At 42.5% G+C, this 24,783-nt stretch overlaps 1 protein-coding gene across 2 annotated transcripts; it reads right to left on the bottom strand.

Annotated features, from left to right (window-relative positions):
- On the bottom strand, positions 1-23,569 carry CNN3 (calponin 3). 2 transcript variants are annotated; one of them, XM_015636124.3, is made up of 7 exons: positions 23,415-23,569; positions 5,000-5,121; positions 4,486-4,552; positions 3,115-3,252; positions 2,540-2,656; positions 1,662-1,808; positions 1-1,107 (listed from the first exon to the last, which is right to left on the bottom strand). In XM_015636124.3, exons 1-7 carry the CDS (start codon positions 23,469-23,471, stop codon positions 760-762), a joined length of 996 nt encoding a protein of 331 aa, XP_015491610.1. In that variant the 5' UTR covers positions 23,472-23,569; the 3' UTR covers positions 1-759. The 2 variants fall into 2 exon arrangements, with proteins under 2 accessions (XP_015491610.1, XP_015491609.1); XM_015636123.2 differs by lacking the exon at positions 23,415-23,569 and adding an exon at positions 23,192-23,302.
- Between the last annotated feature and the right edge of the window lie 1,214 nt (positions 23,570-24,783).

Below are 24,783 nucleotides of genomic sequence, written 5' to 3'. Positions count from 1 at the left end.
TACCTTTAAGAAAAAAATATTTATTTATAAAAATACAATGGGATCAGTTTGAGAAGTGTGGCAATAAATACAGTTCAAGGAAGAAAAAAGCATTTCTACATGGATATATTATGGCACAATAAAAGGTAAATGCACCATCAATCATGGAACTTCTGTTGGCTCAAGACTTTGTACAAGCTCCCTTTTTAGTAAGACAACTATTTCTAAGTTTGGTCAGTGTTGATAATGGAATGAATACACAATCACAAATGCACAATTATGTCTAATGCAAGACTTACCATTAGCAAACAATACCTTAAAAAATAGCAATGATATTAAATCACTAATGAGATATTTTAACTTTAATTGCCGAAGACCACATGTAACTTTAAGCATGAGATTCTTTTATCTCCTCTGGAGAAAAGCTGTAAATATGTAAAATGAAGGCTTAACTCGGTATGTAAAACCTACTTAAGTAGAGATTGTGAGAATGCATAGCTCCTTACGAAACAACCTGGCTGTATGAGAGCACTCCCCCTTTCACAGTATTCCTTTTACTTCATATGCAGTTATTGTTTATGCTGTAGACTACAACTGTTACAGCACTAAAGGCAACTAGACAGGGAAAGGGCAGAGAAAGGAGAAAGGAATGTATGTAAGGCAGTATTTCTTTAGGTACATTAAGTGTAGTGTGTAGGAAAGACAGGTAACAATTCCACAAGGCTAGTTTCGTTCTTACTGAATAAAATAATGGACTAATACTGAACTTTCGATGCAAAGCTAGTAATCAATGCCCTGGTCACTGTACTGACCATGGTAATCTCTTTGATAGTCATCTTGGTACTCTCCGTGATAGTCATCCGGGTATTCTGCCTGATAATCGCTATCGCTGATTTCTGACCCGTTAGTTCCTGTTCCTTGGCTGCCGTTATGAATGACAGGTTCTGTGGGTGCAGCGCAGTACTTGGGGTCATACACTTGCCGTCCAAGCCCATACACACTCATTCCCTTCTGTGAAGCTACTTTGTTTGTACCCATTTGTAATGAAATAGTTGAGTTATCCACAGGTTGTAATATGTGCTTCTGGTCGTAGATGTCTCTTCTGGTACCTGGTGCCAGCATACCAGCCTAATGAAACAGGATTGTAGAGGTTCAGTAAGAAGGTCAAGAGTTGTGATTCCTAGATTTATGATATCATACTAGAATGCCTCACTGAAAGTGCTCATAAGTAGGAATTCAAGTATAACGAAACACAGCACAGTAACAAGCGCCCACCTGTAGGTAAGTCACAGAAGAAAGTCCTTGCAGAAAGGTACAGTTTATGTTCCTCTTTGGAAAGAGCATGCTAAGTATTCTGACTAAGGTAGTGCCAGTAAGCAATTTCTTTTTTGCCTCTGTCTAGTTAATACTTAAAATGAAGTTACTGTTTTCTCCTGCTATAACACTGCCAGCAGGAAATTCTAGAAGCACCGGGACATTTTTATGCCTTAAGACACCCAGTACAGAGCACAGTGGTTACACTAAGAGATTCAAGTTCCTCAATTACTGCTTAAGAGCTCAGCTGAACCGTACCCACCCACTGCTGCCTGTTAGACTCTGCTCCTGGGCACCACTCCAGCCTCTCCTGTCCCACCAGGCTGAGAGCTGTGTCCATCCTGCACATAACACACAGTCCTGCTTACCTGACTGGCACCTTTGTTAGTGCCCATCTGTAGGCTAATTGTTGTCTGGTCAAATGGCTTGTCAGTTTGCATTTTTGGATCATAGAGGTGTCTTCTAGTTCCATAAGCAGTCATGCCTGCCTGACTGGCACACTTGTTGGTGCCCATCTTTATTGGGGGAAGAGGTAGACAGAAAAAACTATTTTTATTTGTACATTAAGTGTATTCTAAAGAAAAAAATGTGGTTGGTAACTGTGATGGCTGACACAAAAAAAAGTAATTTCATTGCTTGTTTTCCTCATATAGATTGACCACTGTAATAAATTACCCCTTCTCCTTACTGAGTTTCAAAAGTAAAAATAAAGGCAACTGTCATCCTAAGGCATTTCAGTGACTGTCATTTGCACAACCTCACTGCAACTGGAATGGATGTATGTCTCAAAATGTCAAAAGAAACTTTTACCTTGGACAGTAATGATTAATTTATACTGCCACAATTTCTCTACCACAGGAATTTTAAGATTTTACTTTGGCTTTTATGATTACTAAGGAAAGAGGAGAGGAAAAAAAGTTTCTACCATACAAAGAACTTTAGCTATCCAAAGACTCCTACTTTAAAACCACTTTAAAAGACAGAAATGATGTTGCTAATATTAGCTGCTCCTTTTCTCCTTATCACTCTTACAGCAGATTTAAAACAAACAAACCGACCTTCCAGGCAGTGACTTGAGCTTATAAAGCCAATCAACTGCTTACAAGAATTAAAAGCTCATTCCTCCTTCCAGGATAAGAATATATTGTTATTCTGCACCTGGTTTAAACATGTATCAGTTAATCAAAGCAAGAAAGTTGTTCTCAACAGTAACAAATTAACTTGAAAATTTGAATTTCATACTTACCTGCAGGCCAATTACACTTTGACCAGCTTTTAGTTTTCCTGCATCAAAACTCCGTGCTTGTTTCTCTGCATATTTGACACCAATATCAATTGTAGTATGAAAACCTTTAGTTTTTGCCTATTTAGGGAGAGGGAAAATAGAATATTCAGTGTTTGAAGTGTATTTTCAGTCTCCACACCCTAAGCCTGGGCTCTCAAACGAAGCAGGTCTATCTCCATGAGACCTTGTGTCAGGGCTGAGAAGGTACCAGTTCCCCTCACCATTTGAAGGTGGCATTCCAAAGCCACCCGAGTCACAAGGATATTCTGCAGGGATTAGAGTTCTCCTGTGAGCCTCCCCTGTTCTGTGTATGCACATGGAAGCAGTCAGGAGCCCTCACTCTGAGCTCTAAGTCTTCCCTGGGGCACAAGGGAGCACACAGCCCTCTGAAGTGTAACCTCTGCAGTATCTCAGAGCCTCCGTACTCTGTCCTCTCCTGACAGGCTGGATGCTGTCTTCTGTATTTCCATGGGTTGTAAGGGTGCATCTGAACTGGCATGTGGATTTGGGCCAACTCCAGGGGTACAAATACTTACCAGACCTGCCAGTGCCACTAGAGTAGTCTGTACTTGAGTCATATTTCCATTTTCAAAAAGATCATTTGCTTCAAAAATATCATGTGGCTTCATGCCGTAGACTTGGATGGCTTTGATAAAATTCCCAATGTTCTCCAGCTAAACAGGAACAAAAAAGCCAGTTTTCTACACAGTGCTTGGAATCAGAAATAAAGTCATTTTAAAGCCTTCTGGTGTTGCTTGGTTTGTTTGCTTGTTTTACTCAAGTCCTTTGCTTTGTGCAAATTGGACAGAAGAGTTGGCATGGTTAAGAGTGACTGGTGGAAGGTCTGGGATCATTTTTTTGTTAGTTTTAATGCTGACTTCAGAAATCAGACTAAGAAGTTATCCAGCCTGGCATCCCTCCATCAGTGAGTACCATATACTTTGTTAGAGTGGGCTTTGATAAGAAAACTTGTCTCAACTGTCTGTCCCTTCCAAGAGAAATTCTAACCTAAAACCTGCTTCAAAATTGGAAAATGTGACATAGTATCCATGCTACTGGACTTCAGGAACTGATAATTTTGAATAAAATAAAACCATAACTATGTGGATGGGAACCTTTTATGGACTGAAGGCATTATCTTGCTCACCTACTGGGACAAATAAGCTTTGGGTTTTTTTAGCACTTTTTAGCACTGTGTGCTGTAGAAATTGGAAAGCAATACAGAATACAAAGAATAAGGACTGAATCTCTTCTTCCCTTCTGAAGTTTTAAGAGGTATTAAAACTTTAAAAAAACAAAAAATCCTCGCCCATATTTAGAAGCATTCAATGCCAAGAAAACCAGGAGGTTGACATAACAGTATTAAGCTAGACCCAGCAACAGCAAAGGCAGTAACTCTAGGCAGCAACAGCACTGGAAAATGCTTGCTCCAAATGCATGCTGCATCCTCTCCAGACACCTTCTCAGCAGGATACTTCATACAGAGATGACTAGGTACAGGCAAGCTGTCAACCTAATACCTTGCAGCACTGCCTGGATGGAAACTCAGTTGTGATTTAATAAAAAGATTTATTTTTATATTTTTTTTCAACTGGAAAAAGGCTTTGCTATAGGGCTCTAGGTTGTTTTTTCATCTGATACTTCCCTGAACAGCTAAAGCACTGCTATTAAATACAGGTACTCAACTGCCATTGATGAACCACCTCAGCTGTAGCTGCATTCTGTTGAACACTGCTCATGTCTGCAGCATCCTCAACTCTTGGATATGTATCATATGTAAACTTGGTGCTACTGAGATTTAAGATGTACCATTTTCACAGCAAATTTGTTAATAAAGAACAAAAGTATTGTTTGAGGGTTCAAGGGGTTAGAGGTGTAGTTCTGATGTTGGTTATTTTTTGTTTTACCTGGTGCCAATTTAGTTTTGATTGATTAATTTTCTTCACTGATCCTGGCTGCAGCTTATTTATAAGCCTGGGAAGGTGAAAAAGAGGGAAATGCTTAAACAATAAATCTCATCCTTATACCATCTGTGCAGGCATTATATAATACTTTCACTCATGCTTTATTAGTTGCATTAGTTTCATCAAAATGGTTAATTTCTTGGCTCAAACAGTGGACTAGCTCAGTTCTCAGGTCCCACAAGTCTAACAGACTAAGAATTTTTGTGTGCCACTTGATTACTATAGAAATGAGCTACACCATTAAATTTAGAAACACTTTGAAATCTCAGCTGAAATATAAAGGAGATGTAAGTGTTCATTTTTCCAACAGTTTCCAAGAAGTTGTCTCCCACCCTACAGTCAGCTATCTCTGACTGTAACTGTTGATGTCTTTTGAAGGGGAATATTCAGAAAGTCCCTTCTTAGTTCCTTGAAAGAAGAAAACTCCTAAAAATAAGGTTACTTAATAAATGCTTACTCGCATAAGATTATGCCATCTTTTAATCCCAGTTGAAAGTTTGCACCAATACTCAGCCCTGTAACCTCTTCTATCCAGTTACGCAGATCTTCTTCTATCTGGGGGTCATATTTCAGGGCAATCTGTAACACAAGCAGTCATAAAGTTACTTCAGGAGAGAAATCTCCAACTCTTCCCCACCCCAATTCCATTTCAGAGTATGCTATAGCTGCCATCCCATAATTTTATTGTTGGATTTTTAAACTGTATTTTATACATCGGGGTACAGATGTAAGTACTTTAAACCTTTCACTGTAATTTTCATGGCTTTACTAAATGTCTGTTTGGAAAAAGCACTTTTAAGCATGTAGCAGTTTTTCCTTGAGTAAGAATTCCTGGAGCTCCTAAAAAGTCTTTTGACAGCTGCAGAGGAATGATTTTTGAAAAAAATATTTGACCCAAGTTATACTTTGGCAGGAAGTAAGGAAGGGAAATTGTATATTTTGAACACAAGAATTCTGAATTGCCATGCCATTAGTAGTATGCTCACATGCAGATTTCTACACGAGAAATCTTATATAATCAATTTAAAGTTATTCAGCTGAAAATTATAGTGGGTTTGCTTTTATAGCTAGTTTATGATTAATGGAGATGTCCTAGTAAGTTTTTTCCTTGTTGCTACAACATTAAGAGTTATCTCCCTGGGGACTCTGGGGGCTGTGTGTGCGTCTTGGTTTACTGCTAACCTTTAGTATCCCTGCTCTTCCTTTTCTCTTTGACCTTCCTGGAAGACTCTTTTGGAATAAAATGTGATCTCATATTTTAATTGCAAAGGAACCAAACTTGCAATAATCTCTGAAGTTTAAGGCTTCAAGCAGAGGCCCAGAGTTGTTAGCAAGATGACTTAAAAATTAATTTTCCAGATGTTCAAGCTTCACTATTCTGTGTATAAGTTTATGCTTCAGTCACTAGAAATCAATCCATGTGGAAGGAATGCTTAAAAGCAGTGAACTTCAACACCGACTGTCAACAGCATCCGTGTTCTTTCACTCTGCCCTTTGTTCTCCTTCTCCTGAATGCACCAAAAAGCAGCTCCAACTTCCTTCAGGCTAAACCTGTCACCTTTGCAATCCTTTTCAGTATTGGCAAGTTGGACAAAATGGATTCTATCTCTGAAACCATCTCTACTTTTTCTGCAAACAAAAGGAACTATCTGAGCAGAAGATTGTGTTGGATAAATAACCTCCACTGGGGCAGAGGTTGGCAGCACTTCCACCTTCATTAGTTGTCCTGCATGGGTCAGTGAGCAAGGTGGGAAGTGAGGGAGCTACCTGAGAAACCAAGCACAGAGTGTTCCTGCAGCATTTCCAGCACGTGGAAAGTCAGCTCAGCTACACCAGCTGCTTACAAACACCTAACAAGGAACTCGCCCACAGCCACTGACATTAGACCAAAATGTATATTTCAGACCTTTTACATATAGTTGCAAGACCTCAGCCAAGAAAGGCCAGCTATTAGCAGCTATATTTTTACTGAAGGAGATTATAATTCCAACATATCTGAATTACTTGGATAGAGGCAATTGCTACATTTTGGCCAGCATTAGTAATCCCTGTCTCCAAATTGACCAAACTACAAATTACAGTACTCTGTTCCCTACTTTTCTTCTAAGGGGAATGGAAAATTCCTGTATCTCTGGCTTTATTTCAGAATCTTGTCTGAGTAATACTTATTTTCCTTAGACTATTTGTAATAGTGGTGCTATGGTGCCTTAGTTACAGTTCAGGATAATGGACTAATCCATTCCTGCATTCAGATCTTGACTAAGGTGTAAAATTCTGTGCAGCGTTCTGTCCAAGTTGACAAGGAAAATGCCATGACTTTATTTTTTAATCACACCTTTTGGATATTAGCTAAGATTAGAAGCAGACTAGAAAAGCTAACTGAAGGTCACAGCTTCAAAGGACATGGCTGTGCTGTCATCTCTTGGGTGGTACCTTGCACCTCTCTTAAGTTTGGCACAGCAGCAGCACAACCACATTCATTTCCAGTGATGGTAATAATAGCAAGGGGTGGGTAACATCTTGAAAATGCTGAACAAAGAAGTCAGCTGTCATCTTTCTCCTTCCTAACCTGGTGATTAGCTTACAAATGACTTCTCATGGATATTTTTACTTCCTATGGAAGCAAAGCTTACGTAATCATAGCCTTAATTTTTCTCCCCAGTAACATCTGGCAGAACCCAAGTAGCTTGTTCAAAATTACAGAAAAGAAGCAGTCTTGGACAGAATTGAGACAGTTAGATTTTGTGTGAAAATAAATACATGTGCAAGGGAGAAAAATACCAAAACATCTTCCCCAAAAGACTGAACTGTAGCATTGTACTCTTCTTACACATTAGAGAACCTATTAAAATCTTGCAAAAGTGACCTCACCCACAAAACCTCAAGTTACATGTACAGGCAAGACATAGAGTGTATAATTTATTTCTGTAGCCCACTTCAAACGAAGGAACAGGATTTATAGAAAGGCCAGAACTTTCTATTCTAATGCTCCAGTTAGAAGACAGCAGGTAATTTGGGCTGGTCATTTGTATGCTGACAGCTCACACTGTGATAAAATCATCACTCTAGCATGCATGTGGGTACAAAGCAGGGCTTGAGCTAATCTCCTCCACAGTTCTTTAGTTATGTACATAATGAACATTGTGCTTTCTGAAAGTTTAGGCAGTTTCAGCGTAGCTTAAAGGTAGTGTTAGCCATCCTGCAGTTGAAATCATCTGGAATAGAACTGGACTTGTGTTTCTACCACTTATTTTTAAATGCTGGTTAAAAAAAAAAAAAAAAAAAGAGAAATTGTTTGTGATCGTAGTTTAAAGATTAGTATTTTCCTTCCCAATATTTTAAAAAAAGTAAAAATGGAAGCCAGTAAGAGAAACAACCCTAAGGACTTCTGCAAGTGTGGCTATTTTAATCTTTATTGGCAAGCATATAAAAGGAAAAAAAGGCAGAAATTTTCCTCATTTAATAATAAGTACATTCCATATTCCATATGTGAGATTACAACTGAACTGAATATTAAATTGCTGACCCCATTGCTTGGGGACCTTAGAAGTAATCGGGTGGAATTTTATCACTTCTGAAAAATATTTACTTTATGTTGGAGTACTTTACCATGTGTTCAAATCTTGAGCTTTTCAAGAGGTTTTAAATTGCCCTGGGGTATCACAAGAGTGGTTATCTAGAGATAGGAAGTAAAAAATGCTTATACACATGCGGAGAGTTCTCACTGCCACTAAAAGGATTATTTTTGTTCTGATTTTTGAGCTGGTGGGAAACTAAGTTACAAAAAATAAAAATTTGTGCTAGTTTCTCTGCAAATTATATTCAATGTATCTGAAAAGCTATAGATGTGGAATCTTTAGAATCAGGCTTTAAACATATGGGAAGAAGGGATTAAACAGGGAATGACAGATTAGATACTATCAGAAATAAGGCATTATGCTTTTTTTGAATTCTTAGCTCTTCTATTCCCAATGGCACAACCAGAAGTTATGTAATGCTCTTACTGAATATTTCATATTTTCCACACGTGGATATCAGAGATGTTCCAGTTTTCCTTCGATTGCTATCTATGAGGTGAAGCCAGAATCTTTGATATAACTGTTAAAAAATTAAGTGTTTTTCCATTACTGTTAATCAAAAATATGCCAACATTTGATCCTTTATGAATACTGAACCTTCTTGGAAGATACTTAAATCTTAGAAGTCTACAGCAAAAGAAAGTATTGTACTACTGAAGATGAAAGCAGTAGCTAAGCAGCTTCATTCAAAGTATCAACAGTGCCATGAAAGAAACCTCTACAGTTTCAGAATACTGTAGAAATAATTCAATTGTAGCAATGGATGTAAGATTTTACAGAAATTTAATATCAGATAACAGGAGCCAACCGTTTCTTTCTTCTGACAGATGTTGAAAGATACATAAAGTTGTCAATGTTGCTCTTTCTGTTGATGCTTCAGAGGTACAGTTTAATAGAAATGTCATTGAAAGGAAACTAATGTTTATACAAGTGATCAAAGGTTATACAAGGTGATCCAAGGTTGTAGAAGGAGAAGGCTGGGTGTTACTCGCCTATGACAAACTGTTGTACATGTATTAATGCCAATGTACGCCTCAGGCTGGAATCCTTGGGTTAAACTTGATTCCTCTGGCAGCTTCACACCTGATCCTCACACCTAGCTCTGTTCAGGTGGGACTTTCCTGTTTGGGAGACCTTAGAGTGTAAAACTCCCTCCATGTAGTACAGGGACAGAAACAATCACCACTGCTTTTATCAAGCCCATGAGTTTCTGGAAGCTAGCAAAGTTCTGCTGGCCAACTTTAATGATCTGTCTGTGTGTCCCTCGAAGTTACTCTGTGTGCCTGTAGCATGTTCAGTTTGAGTGATGATGTTAACCAGTACTTCACACCATAACTGATATCATATGGACTTTGAACTGTCCTTTTATACTAATCTTTTCCAAATTACACAGTACACACTGTACACTAAGGGCTACGTGTGTGCCAAATCTCGGGTTTGAGAGTTCAGCTGGCTGTACCGCTGCTACTCTGGAAAAATACTGAAACAGGAGCTCAAGGAAGAGCTTAAGCACACTGCACTTCTTTTTACACTGGGACTAGCAAACACAGATCTTACTAAGTTAAAAAGAAGGTATAAAAGATAAAACTTTTGAAGTTAAACATCATGTCGTAAGAGCTTGCACTTCTTAGTTCTGATGAAATTTCTGATTAAAGCTGCAGGCTTCCTGCCCTCCCCAGCAGGAGTCAAGGCTTTAATGTGCAGCATGCTAAATTTAAAGTACTAGTAGGCATTTGAAAAAAACTGCTCTTCAGTCTTAAGTTCCAACCAGAAAACACGTGCTTGTCAAAGTACATCAACAACTCCATTAAAGGAACTGTGTTTGTTGACAAAACTTAGGATGTACATACATATAAAACTTCAGCAAGTAGACTGTACATTTTGGTTTTTCAACGTAAATGAAGTACAGGGCCATGTATGGCAAGAGAAATAACCAGGACTTCACTCCAACATAGGATAGGAAGATGTTACATATATGCTTTTTCACCAAAGTGGACAGAAAAATAGATAGAGGCCTAAGTTTTGGATTTTAACATTCTTTGTTGGGAGAAATTTGGCATGGCCCATATTGTTCTTTAAAGTGACACAAAATTATTAACTTTTCAATTAAAAAACAAGATTGAGTAGAGGAAGCTTACTGAATTTATAGGAGCATATTCATCTTGTACAGAATTTCATCCATGTCTAGCCAGAGGGTTTAATATTAATTTTACTTTTACACATTTAGATCATAAACTACTGAAATCAAATAAAAACAACAAATGAAAAATTCCCAGTTTTAAGACCCAAGGCTGTAGTTTCAATTTTAAGCAGCTATTTGTTCCTGTATCAACTTTTCAATCTTCATTAACTCAGAATTAATGAAACTGAATTGCTGTGGTTTCAGTGCTGCCTTTGCAAACACCCTTTGCATTGAAACAAGCACTACCTTCAGCAGTGATTTGTCCTGCTGAGGCCAAAAATACTTTTTTATTTGCTTGGCACTAGTTTGTGATGAAATCTTTTTACTCCCCCTTTTAAGGATTTATGATGGTATGGGGAAAGATGAAAGCAAAATTCCCTCCTGGTATCAAGGCAGAAGAAGCTCTTGACAGCCCTTACTGCTCAGAAGTGGGAGTCAGGCAGACCACAGCCAATCCCAAGCTGTTATCCAGAATTCCTGTTCATCACCTGCTGTTACAGAACACACTTTTGAATCACCTAAAACTTACACAGAAAAATACCTGGGAGACAAAAAGTGTTAAGAGCTTAGTGGCTGTGTGAATAACCAAGAAAAAGGCACAGAAGAGTAAATTCTCATTAGAGAAGAGGGAGAAGGATTTTATTAATGTATTTTTTAATTATACAGGCAAGCTAAAACTTTCTGGTTAAAATTCTATGGTGCAAACAGATTATTGTACATGTCTAACCTTCAGTTTCAGAGGTGTTAAGAGTGGCAAGGACATAAACACTGATTATTTGGTCATAGAGTAAACAAATTGCACGCTGTAAATTGAGAATGAGGACTCAAGAGTGGAAAAATATAAAGTTTTGTTTTTTACTGGAAGTGAGTAAGAAGAGGAAGTGAGAGGGTACCGAGGTGATTGTCAAGGGGAGCTTCTTGCCATTTGAACTACAACCCAATGAGCTCTCATCATAAGGACAAATTAAAATCCCCCGGTAACTTCATGTATGTTGACCTGGATTGCATGCAAAAGCAAATGTCAGAGGAGGCATATTTGTGCACAAGAACGCCAAATGTAACAGGAATGTGACAATCCAGATGAAAACCAAAGAGGAAAGTACTTCAAAAACTCAAAGTCACTATTTAGTATGCCCTGGTATTTGAGGATGCAGTTTTTTTCTGTCATTATGGACTGTTGTACAGAAAGGCAGAGAACACTGCATTAACATTACCACTGAAAGATCTCACTATATCCCAAAGTGCTACTTAGCACAAAAAATTTACAGCTGTATCCATTTTGCTTAATATTCAACAGTATTTTTTTGGATTTTATGTGTAACTGATACCCTGCCAACATCTCACTGTTTTCTCTGTAAATCAAAATTCAGGCTACGATCTTTAAAGAAGAGATGGATGAGCATTAGTCCAAAATTCCTGGCACTCTTCCCATAGGCACCAGTTTAAACTCTGTGAAGTGAGAACAAACCATGCCTCAAAGTTTCCAAGTCATCTTACAAGTACAGATACCTGCAGCCATGCAGAGTGCTTGCTGCCAGATCAGCTGGCTGGAAGAACTGAGTGTTTTACTCCCTGGCTGTCCAGCAGGACTTTATGACATTTTGCAGGCTATTCAAGAAGCCAGTGCTACCATCTCTTCCCCCAGAGTGCACCAACAAGCCGGACACACGCCTGCCCTTGGACTGAGTGCTGCCTCCCTCTCGCTCTCAGCAGCTGCCACAAGCCCTCACTTACCCAAACATTCTGTTTTTATCCTGCTTTTTGCTCTTACCATGTTTTACCATAGTCACAACTTCCTAGCTTGTAACTCCAATTCTCCTCAGCCATCAGCTTCCACTGTCAACTGTAGCATGTAAGTCATGCCACCATACTTTAGATTTCTTGGTATCCAGTTCTTTTGCTATGTTTATTTAGTCTGTATACTGCTGAACTATTTGTATTTCTTCACAGAACATGCTTCCAGTAGTATCCACTATCTATTATGCTAAACCACTGCTGGTTTTTGTTTCAAAAAACCACTGGGATATGAAATTTGTTCTCAGCTAAGACACAGCTGATCCAAGCCAATGGACAAAAAAAGCCTGTTAGTCCCTGATGGGAATGGAATTCTCCTTGCTTTGAAACCCACCCCCAGTATGACTGATATGACACAGCAAATCTGGACAGGCTCTGACATCACGAGCAGTAAGGTCTCCTGAGACAACACACGGAGTCCTGCATGGAAAATCCTGGTCATCTGAGAAACCTCAGTGATGCCTAGTTAATCTTCTTTTGTGGGGGAAAGGGAAAAAAAATATACAGAACATTCTGGTGCATAGACAGAAAAAAAAAAATCTGAAGCATCTGAAAACAATTTAGTTTTTACACAGTAACCCAGGAAGCATCTCCTGAGACAACTGTTACTGTAACTGGTGGAACAGTAGTTCTCAAAGCCCAGAAGGAGTCTGCAAAGAGAAACAGTAACATCAATGATCCTTCAATCTTTCTCAAAATACTTTTCTCATCTATTGCAACTACAGAAGCCCAGGAAATTATATATTGTTTCAAGTTTATTCACTTTTCTCCTCAGTAGAATGGCTTTCAAATATGTAATTTATAAGCAAACTGTATTGTGACTTGGTAGTCTTTCCTCAAGGCCCAACTGTGTTAACAAGTCTTTCAAATTTACCTTCCAAATAGGACTGCAGAGTCTGATTACTTCATTCTCTTGCCACACCTTTTTTCTTCTCCTCAAACCCTCTTCACTTACCTAAACCAGAGTAATTATGTTCTACAGCAGGAAGCAGGTAACTGGTAACTCAAACAAACCTCTCAGAAAAGCTGGCTAAAGAAAGCTGAGGTCTGTCACTGCAAGTGTTGCTATAAAAGCTAAATGCACATTCCTCCTGCCCCTCCAGCAAAGGCACAGTCCATGCTGCATTTTCTCAGCACTTTTTCCAAAGGTAAACCTCAAGACTCTACTCTAATCGCTCTAATCTGCCCCCACCCAGTTAACTCAGGTACCTGATTCCTTGCTGCCAGCTGTGGTGCCAGCCCCAGGCTTGACTGGGAAATGAAGAGGTGTCCTGGCAGGTCCTGAGGTGTCCTGGCAGGTCCTGAGGTGTCCGGCATTTCCCAGCTCCCGGTGTTTCCCAGCGGCCGCACGGATGGCACCGGGCAGCCTGCCCTGCTCTAACTCCATGAGCTCACGTTAGCTGAACAGGCTCACCCAGGTGCCTCTGATAGGTACCCATAAAGAAAACACAGATTCCTCTCATTCTTGCCATCCTTGCACATAACGATTCAATCTGGCTTTTTATGATTTGGTTTCTTGAGAACATGATTTCTTGAGAACTTCCTTAGCTGCTTCTAGCTACTAGGAGCTGCCTAAATTTATCTTTCATAAAGGTAGATCAAAATCTTTCAATTCATGCATAGCATGTTTTTCTGGTTGAGGTAATTTTCCCCATTGCTATTTTTCTTAGAAGCACAAGTAGTGCAGATTTCACACCCTGAGCTTTAGAAGACCTTGTCTATCAACAGCTTCACACTCTTGTTTTGCTTTACCGCCAGCAAAAATATTGCAAGAATGAACTTGGCACAAAGAATGAAAGACAACAATAACCTGCTGCTCCTGGCCCTCCCCTCCTCCTGGGTATATCTCTGACCAATTTAAGTTCAGTGGTGATGCACAACACTGATTATAATCCAGGGAACATTCAAAAATATTTTGGATTTGGCCACCCAGACAAGTTGTGCTTTAACCACATAAAAAGTATTATAATTATATACATATATATATTTTTAAGGGTGATAAACACATTAGAAAATTTTAATTTAATTTTCTAATAATATACCTCTTAAGAAGAAAGTCTAAGAAAAGTAAGACAAAGTGAAAAAAAATTATGATTACATGAACTTCTAGCTTAGCCTTTTATTCAATGAAAATGTAATTTTAGGAATGTACAAATCAAGCCATAAGCCTGCTACACTTGAGTTCATGAGTTAAGAAGAAAGTACAAGTGCGAAAGTAGAAAAAACAAACTCCAAAGTAACAGATTCTGACTCAATATCCTGTAGAAGCTCTCAAAGCACTATTTTTCAGCAATTCAACACAAGCAGAAAGAACAGCTGGCACTGCTGGGGGTGGGTAGGAGAAGCACCTACACACAGCATCCAAAACTCAGGACGCCACAAGGCAAGTTGTGTCATTATGCTGCACTCCTGAATTGAGAGTGGGTTTGAAATACCCACCCAGCAGAATGTGTGGGCAAGGCTGTGCTGTAAATGACTGTGAGAGGTCTCAATATCCTCAATTATTTAAGGTTCCATTATTGTTCAGCACAACAAAACGCTCAGGTGCACTGACTGAACTTCATCAGTTGTATTTTGTTCCAATTCTGTTCCATCCATTCAAATACCAGTGCTTTATCACTGATATTTAATCTCACAGTCTTTGTTTACTTTTTTATTAAAACTAGCTAGATTCTTTCAAATAGAAGTAGCTTTTCATATCACAGACATTTTCAAGCCATCAGTTACTAATGACAAAGGTTGCCATCAAGACAGACCATAGTAAAAAGGGCATGATTAATGCAACAATGTCAGCAAGGGAAGGGAACAGCTTCTTGCAGAATTAAGCAGAGAGCATTTAGCCTTAGCACACCAGATACGTGCCTGAACTACACATGCTTCATTGACTTAACACAGCACTGACTTCCAATTATGATCTATAATGGAACTTGTAATTGATCCCCCGCAGTGTTATGAAGAGAAACGAAGCAGTGGCAGCTCGGGCTGGTCACACAGTGGGAATCTCAACAGGAGCTGCAGTGCAGGTCCTGCTCCAACACATCCTTCTGCTGCTGTGTAGTGGCCTGAGCTCTGACTTGTGGTCTGCCCTTGCTCAACAAAGAAGGGAAATATTCTGCTGGAGTCCATGTCAACAGCAAGGCAGGAGCTGCTTTTCACCATGAACATTTAACTATAACCTAACCCCTTCCCAAATGCATACGTGTTTGATACTTTACCTTCTTCTGTGCAGGCTTCTAGTATATGGCCAACTGAAAAATACTTTGTAATTAAATTATTCTTATTCAAGCAAAACCAGGGATACTAAGATAATGCTGTCTATAAATAAGAGGCGGTAGCAGTGGAAGTATCCTCAGGAAAACAATGTAACAGGAGAGCTTTCTTAACAGGAGAGCAAAGCAAGGCTTTTGCAATAGTAACATCTAGTTTTTCCTGGGAAGAGCCATGGTACAAACATGCAAAGCAGGACCAGAAGATTTGTTTAGAATCCATATATAATTCAGCCAGCTAGGATTTTCAATAGATCAGATTCCATCTTCATGCATTTCAGAACAGCAAGAAAGTGCAGAAATATTTAGGCCAATACTTGGTGTTCAGGTCCTGTGTGTATGCACAAGCCACACAGTTTCACTGTACCTCCTAAGGATTACCCAGTAACCAAAAGGTTGTCTAAATAAAGGTCTGCCTAAAGAAAAACCCCGTGTTGACTCCAGAATGCAGAGCAGAGAATGGAAGGGAAGCAGCAAAGGCAGTGAATGGTTAAAGCCTGGTGATGAGTGAGTATCAGTGAGCAGGGCAAGCTCAGGCTCCCAGAGCCTGCCTGGCCCTGCTGGGACTGGCTGAGGTGCTGGGCACTGTCCAAGCAGGGCACTAGAGCGTGGCTGTGACAGCAGCACTTCCTCCTCACTGCACTGGCCTTCCCTTCCTGCCACTCCTCCAGGGGCACTGATGCCTGCCAGCCTTTGCCAGGGATAATCCAGAACAGCGTCCACTTGGGATAAGAGAGAGTTTTGTACAACCAACAACATTATGTTTCATTATGTTTCCCTCTAAATAACTACCAAAATCTGCACTGGTTTGGTGAGGAGGAGGGGTGAAAAAAAGGGGGTGAGGAGAGTGAGTGTGGGTGGGAGGAGGGAAGGGGTTTTTGTGGCTTTAAAAAGTGTCCCAAACACAGAACCACCCACCTGAAGAAAGCCAAAACAGTTTTTGAGAAAATCACTGTCATTCAACCCCACTAAATAGAAACAATGACAGAAGTTACTATGAGGCATTACTGCAGAACCAAATGTATTTACTCAAAAGAAAGTATTTGCTGCTGAACATAGCTAGACAAGTTAACAGTTGTTTAGAATCAGATACTTACAAAAAGCATTTTTAAGTAAAAGAGTCCCTCTTAAAGAAAAAAATAAGGATTTTCACATGATCTCACTTAGAAAAAATCTGTTTCAAATTGCCCTACGTGTCCTGGCCTCGAGCCCATTTTTACTGAAGGCCTTTCCTGTACAGTTCCATAGGGGATGGGAATCTCTACAAAGTTTGCCTTAAAAGGACGTGTCAGATGCCCAGTGTGTACCGTGTTGTGCAGCTACAGAAGCTGACAATTCCGAGTACAAAGAAGTTTCTATCCTTTATTCTCCAAGGCAAATTATAAACTATTTGCAAGCAAGAAAAAGCATCCAAATAAATGTTCTGTCAAAAAAAGACAAGGTGAGACAAAAATCAGTGATGTGCTGCTGTGTCCCACAAGAACGTGTGCATCCATCCATCTATCTTTTATGGGTATTGACTCAGCAACAGGACTATAATTATTTTTCTCTAAATTTTAAACTAAGTCTAACTCTGAAACCACACAAAGAGCACATTCATTTGTAAATTTTAAACAAGCAAGCATTACTGTAATGCAAATCATAGTTTTTATTTTCTGAGGCTGCTAATCCCATTTAATTGTCATGACTGTCAAGCTCTATTTGCTTTCTTCAGAAGTGTTCTAGTCATAGGAGGTACACTGTGAGCTTGCATTCAAAGGATGCAAAATACTGGTCTCATATCCTTAAAAATTAACCTTAGCAAGTTTTATGATTTTCTACAACCAGTATAAGATTTACTAAAAGTTTATTAATCCACCATAAACAAGGTCACAGTAAATAATTTTATACATGGGCAGAAAATGCTTTCAATTCGGAAGTGCAGACACAGGGTGCTTACTAAGGTTAAAGATAACAAAAGTTTCAGCAAACAACCTCACTGTTCATTGTCCTGTGCCCCGTGCTGGTCAGCACTGGCAGTTCTGTCTGTGCTGTGCCCACACACAGGAGCAGAGCCTCGTGGGGCTTCACCTCTGCCTCCACGTCCATGAGGCAGCAGGAGCTAATCCTGGCTATGCCATGCCAGTCATCACCTTCCTCCCAGAAAAAACAGTGTAAGACGAGAGGCAGAACTGGAAATGACACCCCTCACTCAGGGTTTAACACAGGCAGCGACACCCAGCCCGCTCCGCGCCTCAGGTCTGAGCACTGCCAAAGACAACCGCCAGCTTGGCAATGAAGAGCCAAGATTTACTGGGGAACACAACCTGTGGGCAAAGGAAGACAACTCCTGTGTCAGTGGTTTCCTGCCAGATGTCCTGGGGCAGCCACTTTCACACATCTGCCCAGGGCTCCTGAGCTGTGAGCCTGGGACAGGCCGTGTCTGCCAGGTGGGGCTGTGCGAGGGCTCCCGAGGGCGAGCCCCGTTGTTTGTGGGCTCAGGTGAGGTTCCAGAACAGGCACTTGGACGGTGCCAACATCCAAGCTGCTGCTGGCAAGGGAAGCGTTTCCAAGGCAAGCCACGTGCTTCTGCTCAGGGTAAGAGATGGAGCCTTGCTATGAACTGTCAACCAATGCCACGTGGGTTCCATCACCATCACTCTGCACTCATCTGCAGGACAACTGATTACTGCTCTAGTGTTAATGCTTCCCTTGGGGTAGCCACAGAACTGAAAACCTCTACTTGACCATGCCTAAGAGAACAGACCTGTCCTGAGATCGTAACAGTGAAAATGGCAAATGGATTAGACACATCAAGGTAGAACAGGCACACTGAGATAGACACTAAAGGGGGAAGATGAGTGGAAACACTGTAGTTATGATCCTCCACTGCTGGATTACCCTCCTTGTTTAACAACAACAAAAAAAATCAAATTCATCCACGTCAATACTGATTCTCAGTCAGTACGAGAACTCCTCACACACAGGACCTAACACTAGGAGAATACAAATTAATTGGTTACTACAGCTTAATAAAGCCAGTGATTCACTGGGTTTCTTTTAAAAAAATCCTTTGCAAAATTTCCAGCAAGAGGCTAATCTCATGTTTCAGGAATTGAGGTGGCAAACACATTCTCAAAAGCGCAGGAGGCGTCTGCCCAGAAAAGGAACACGGCATGATCTGGAAGTGGAGGGCAGTGTTGTAACTGATAATTAATACTGTTAATTAACTGAGTTTTAATACTGTCAGTCAAAATGAAACTAAGCATCAGAACCAAGTAACCAGCAGAGAAATTGTAAACAAATTGGAGAATTCTAATAAATTGGTTGCTGATACATTAAAAGCATTAAAAAAATGCTTAAGACTAACTGACAAAATAGATGGTCACATATTTTATATCACTAATGTGTTTTTAGTGATGCATGTAGTTATTGTGCCAAACATTGATTGATTGTAAGTTTAGCTATGGAATTATTCCATGGTCATATTCATGTTTCATGGACAGTTTTGCTATGGACTCCATTATCAAAACTGTATCATTAAGTACAAAGTTATGAAGCTCACTTAAACTGCAGATCTGTTACCAATGCCTGGATCCAGCTGGAAGAAATTCACAGTTCTTCGAAAAAACACAAAATTTGGACACAAAGAGAAAAGATTTAGTGCTTTCCACAGTGAAATTGATATTTAACTAGGAAATGTTAACTTCAAGAGTCATGATCAACTATCAGAAACCATGAGTTAACCAGAGCAAACTGAAGTTTAATGCTTGCTCCTAAAAATTCTTCTGCCATTTCCTCTGAAATTCCTTTCAGTATATAGCATCAAAATATTAGATTTTTATTTATTCCCCATGTAACAAAATGAAGATTTGTGTCATGCAAATGGTCATGCAGGCTGATTTTATTTTAAACTAAACATCTGAATTCAATTCAAAACTTGTAAATGAAAGATATTACTTCTTTAAAATTTATGTAGATGTCTACATACAAGAGAATAGAATGCAGAGATCTTACAGTGTCACCTATGATGACAGAAGATATTCTCCTCTGCTCTCAAAGCCTAAGTTTTCACTGCCTTTATCCAGTACAGTCTCAATATTTATTGCATCATTTCAGACAACATTAATAGAAATGCACTTTTATCAGCAGCAAACATTCTTACCTAGGCTTCACAACATTTGGTGAGCAAACCTAAAGGTTTGTTAAAGGAAAATAGTCTAGAGGAAGCACAGAATGGTAGAGTAAATAAATGGTAGGAAGAGTTGCATTTTAAGAATGAAAAAGGGTATTATGTCTGTTTTGAAAGAAGGGGTGAGAAAGAGGAAGGAGAGGGCCTAACAGTTCAACCACAAACAGACAAAACTTACCTCATTATTAAATCACTAAGTAAAAAATCTGAAAGTTAATAATTTATATCTGGTACCTAGATAAACATGTTTATTAAAAAAAAAAAAGTAATTTCTGGACTAAGCAATTAAATTTGTTTATTTGGTCTGTAGCAGGTAGAATAGATGACAAGAATTTTCTCCTCAGCACTTTCAAGAGGAACACAATAATCACACCTAGGACTGGTTTGCATTATTCACCACAGACTTCAATTCTTTTTCATTAACATGTATTCACCCTCAAGAAGGGAAGCAGGAAACACTACTGCCGTCCTACACGCCTGCAAAATAAGGAGATACTTTGTTTACAGGCTTCATTTGTCTAACAGCCCTCACTTTAAAAAGTTTGTTTCTGTTCCTCTTCCCTTTCGCTAGGGCTTGACCTTTCAGGGGGCAGCTGCAAGGCCGGGATAACTCACCTCAGTTACTCTGCTGTCTTTAAAAAGTTTGGGAAATGGAACTGCCCACTGACAGCTTCCTGACACAGGGGTGGCTCAGAGGGAAAGTCAGGGATGCACAGTAGCCATATGCTATGCAAAATTTAATTTAACTCCCCACACAAACCATCCTCCTGGCCACCCTCACTTTCTTATGAAGATGAAACTGGCACTGTATCAAACATAAGAGGAGAGAGAAGATAAATGCCTGCCCAATACAAATAACATTTCAATGGGAAGGGTGGAGCCGCTAGGAAGCAGCTGAATGGACTGGAACCTCTCCTGCAGCTGCCCAATGTTCCTGTTTGCTCCACACCTTCTGCAGCGAGACAATGGGGCATAAATCAGAGACAAATGTAAAATCGAGTTTGCAGCTTTATCTAATTGCATCACCATCTCATGCTATGCCAACCTCACGTACTGCAGAAACTACCCATTGCTCAAGAAGAAAATTATTTCTTGCCTGCAGAAGGCAAGAATCCATTTCAATCAGTTTAAAGGGCTCCCCACTGAATATTTGTTTTGGATCTATTATCTTGTGATCTCAAGTAAACAGGGAAACAGCTTCAAACGGATTACACTAGTTTGACTACCTACACATTTCTCATGCAGACAAGTTTCCTTACAGCTGGGAACCAGTACACAAACTTCATGCCTTCTCTGTAGGAATGAGGAAAAGAGATCCCTAACAGAGACCAGATTAATGTGAACTAAGGTAAGGAGCAAAACAAGAGAAGGGTGGAGCCTCAAAAGGAGAGGAAAATAAAAAAAAGAAGCAGCCCTAAACAGCAAATTAGACGTAGATTTTAAGCTTAAAGACTGACTCCTGAACCTCAACTAAATTAAATTCTTAAAAAGCATCAGGACATTTTATCTTCATCTATTCAAATACCATAGCAAACAAATGGTCTCTCTGAACACTAATACAATGTCAAATGAGAAAATTAAGAATAAAAGCCAAAACCAAGCGATTTTTCTATCCAGCACAGCTGGACCCTCAGGCAGCATAACTATGAAGCTGTTTACTGCAGAAAAACCCTGCTTGGGGATCAGCACTGAAAATTTCAAACCAGGGTATTTAACAGTAACTATCATTCAAGCAGGGAGGTTCTACAGCTACTTACAAACACTACCCCAACAGCACATGAAAAAACCCTAACGCAACAGTTTGCACAAAGGCCAGTATTTTAGAAAGTGTGATCATAATTGGCAGCAAAAACTGATCCTCAAAAAGTTGGAAAAAAATTCTTCAAATCTTCATGAGATAGAAAAATCTGGGAAAAGGAATTTTTGATCTTTACAGAGACATTATCTGCTAATCTTCTAAAATTATACAGAGCAGACACACATCTCACCCACAAACCCATGCAAAATAGATTGGAGGTACACAATATACCTGTATATAACAATCCCTTTGAAATTTGATCTCTTATAGTGAGAATAATATTCTAAAAGCTCAAAGCTGCATCTCTTCTGGAGTTTTGGTTGTTCATTGGAGGTTTTTTTCATTTGCTTGGGTTCTTAGAAAGGACCTGAGTTCATTTGTCTTTGGTGCACTTGAATTGTTTTCTATGGCACTGCTACACTGACATTTTCAAAGAACACAGCAGAAACCTGCAAACAAGTAAACTGGAGCTGCCCCAAAACATCCACTCCTCTGCAATATTTGCATTGGGGGCAGAGAATGTGAGCAAAACAAAACTCAGCAAGACGAGGCAGAAGGCCCTTCGCATAAAGGCGTGAAATACACCAGTTTCAAGCCCTCTGCTAATGCACAGGCTTGGAACAGCTCCTCAGGAGGCCCTAAGGAAGCTGATGGCAATAAGAAACTGAAAGAAAGAACAAAGAACTCCTTCCCATCTTGTCCCCATTAAGGGATCACTGTTAAACCGACATCATTTTGTCAATAACCTTTAAAGTAGAAGGGCATCTACTTTCTTCCTAATTCACATACAGTAATACACAACACGTTTTAGTCTTGGGATGCTTTTTGGGTTTTTTTTCAGTGTGTAATGGTGTAGATAAATCACTAAGTTTAGATGCTGGAAGCAAACACTCTGGAAGACATTTGGTTACATGATGTCATCAAACTTTACAGCACAACCCACAACCATCCTGAAAAAGCCAATAAAAAAACCAACAAAAACCAAGGCAAAATGTTGTTTTGTAAAGCATAAATTACAATGTTTAAAGTAACTACTTTTCTCCCTGCTCTCCTTTCTACTCAGCTACAAGTAAAACAGGATCTGGGGATCTGCTGAAGCCTGAAACCAGACATGCGTGTGAAACAACCGGTTATTAAAGACCACGTTTAGATTTTAAGCCCGTGAGTAAAGACACTGAGAACCAACTTAGCCCCGCTTGTTTAGCGGTGTAATTTTCATTGCAAAGGTTTTCACTCTTATTAAGTAATTGTTCGCTGCAAGGCAGCGGCCGGTCTAACAGGGCAACGTGAGACACCTTTTGTTCCTAAGAGTATGAGAAAAACCTCAGCGAAGCCGCGCACAACGGGCTCCGGCCGCGGGGCTGCTGTCAGCGCCGCTTTCAAGCGGGCTCTCCGGTGCCGGGCTGCCGGTGCCGCCCCTCCGGCGGGGCTCCCCGCGGGGCGCGTCCCCTCCCGCCCCCGCCGCCTTTGTGCGCCCCGCGGGCGGGCCCGGGCGGACAATGCGCGTCTGTGCGGGCCCGGCGCCGATTGGCCGCGCTCCGCCCGTGCCCATGATGTCATGCGGCTGGAATGCGCCGCGCGGGGGCCCGCGCACCGGGCTCCGCACCGGGATCCGCACCGGGATCCGCTCCGCGCCGCCCGCCCCCCGCTCCCACCCCGCTCGGCGGGCCCGCCCGCGCCATGCCCGGCTCTGTCCCGCCGGGGCACGCCTGCTCCGCTCCGCTCGGCCGGCGGCGGGCCCCAGCGCCGCGCCCCGCCCGGCTCCGGCGGGCGGAGAAGGCACAAGCGGGATGTCCCGTGCCAGGGCTGCCAGCACGGGCAGGTGCAGCCCGGGCGACGACGCGAACCGCGGCTCCTTACGCGGGTCCGCTCGGCGCTGACAGCTCTCCGGTGTCCGCAAGTTTCCTGAGCGGCGCCGCGAAGGGCGGCGCTGTCCCGGGCCGGCGGCGGGCGCATCCTTGCGCGCCTCCACCGCGCGGGGCGGGCGGGACTCCGCCGGCAGCCGGAGGCAGCGGAGCCCCGCGTCGTCCCGTCCCGTCCCCCCGGTGCAGACAAAGCCCGGCGAATCCCGCGCCGCCCCTACCTTGTTCTTGACCTCGGCGGAGAGCCCGTAGGAGGGCCCCTTGTTGAAGTGGGTCATGTCGGCGGTCTCCCGCGGTCCAGGGGCGCTGATCGCAGGCGCTGGAGGCTCTGGGCTGAGACGACAGTCCGCCCGCGGCCGCGGAAAGTTCTAGTCCCTCCCCCCCGGCCCGGCCCCGCGGCCGCCGGAGCCGCCGCGCGCCAATCGGGGCGCGGGGCCGGGACAGCCCCCCCGGCGGGCCGGGGAGGGGGCGCGGGGCCGCGGGGAGGGGCGCCCGCCCCGCCCGGACCGCCCCGCCCGCCGCCGCCGCCGCCGGGCGCCGCCCGGGGGTCCGGCCGGGGCGGGGAGCGGAGCGGAGCGGGGGGACGTCAGCGGGAAGGAATCCGCGGGCACCGAGGGCTGCCGCCGGGGAATGCGCCCCCGCCGCGGATTGCTGCGGTCCGGGGAGGGGAGGGGGATCTCGGCGAGGGACCGGCGGCCGCGGTCCGGCGCTGCCCGGCTGCTCACGGGGCCCCCCGCCCCGTCAGGAAACAGCCGCGGGCGGTGGGAAGCCCCCGCCGGAGCGGGATGACGGCACTGAGGACAGGGAGCCGGGAGGACGGCGGAGACTGCGCTCGGGGCGATGCTCGCCCTCGGGCCCGGGACCGCCGCCGGAGAGGAGGGCTTGGGGAGCCGGGGCAGAGCGGGACCGGCCGCGGGCAGGGCTGGGTGCTGGGGAAACCCTCGGCCGCTTACGAAAACCGCTCTCTTGCGCTGTGCCGTGGCCTGAGCTACTTGTGAAATTCCTTTTAAAGGAGTATCACGAGACTTGGAACGACGCTGGGAGACGGAGCAAGAGGGAGGAAAGTGGTGCGCAAGTTGTCGAGAGCGATTGAAGTGTAGCAGGACGGCGGGCTCATGCTCGTCTCCATCTCGTAGCTCCTCGGCACCACGTGCTCCTGGGCACGGATCCTGCCGGAGCTCGCACCCACGGAGTTTGGTGCGGGTCACGCCTTCCCTGCGGCGATAAGGCACTAAAGGACAGCGCTGCGCTGTGTTAGTGGCCGCTGGGGAGCCGTGGGAGTCCCGTCCCTCTGTGGAAAACACAGGGCACGCACGAGGTTCGCGTGTTGGGCGTTCCAGCGGGATTACACCGCACCCAGCCCAGGGAGCGCTCGTTCCTGGGAGCCAGCGGCGGACCGCGGCTGGCTGCGGCACTGAAGCCACTCTGGGAAGTGAATACACAGTGAACACTTGGTCCATTGAGTGAAGTTCTGACCCGACAACACAGCAGTGTGTTTCCTTCAGTGCTGGAGTAACTAGCATTAGGCATGCAAACCCTAGGCATGCAAAGTAACCTTTCAAATACGGTTAAATTTAAACAGATTTGAAA

This window comes from Parus major, chromosome 8 (genome assembly GCF_001522545.3).
Source record: "Parus major isolate Abel chromosome 8, Parus_major1.1, whole genome shotgun sequence".
Classification (NCBI taxonomy): domain Eukaryota; kingdom Metazoa; phylum Chordata; class Aves; order Passeriformes; family Paridae; genus Parus; species Parus major.
The sequence above is the reverse complement of the archived record's forward strand: the minus strand, read 5'-3'. Positions and strand labels throughout refer to the sequence as shown.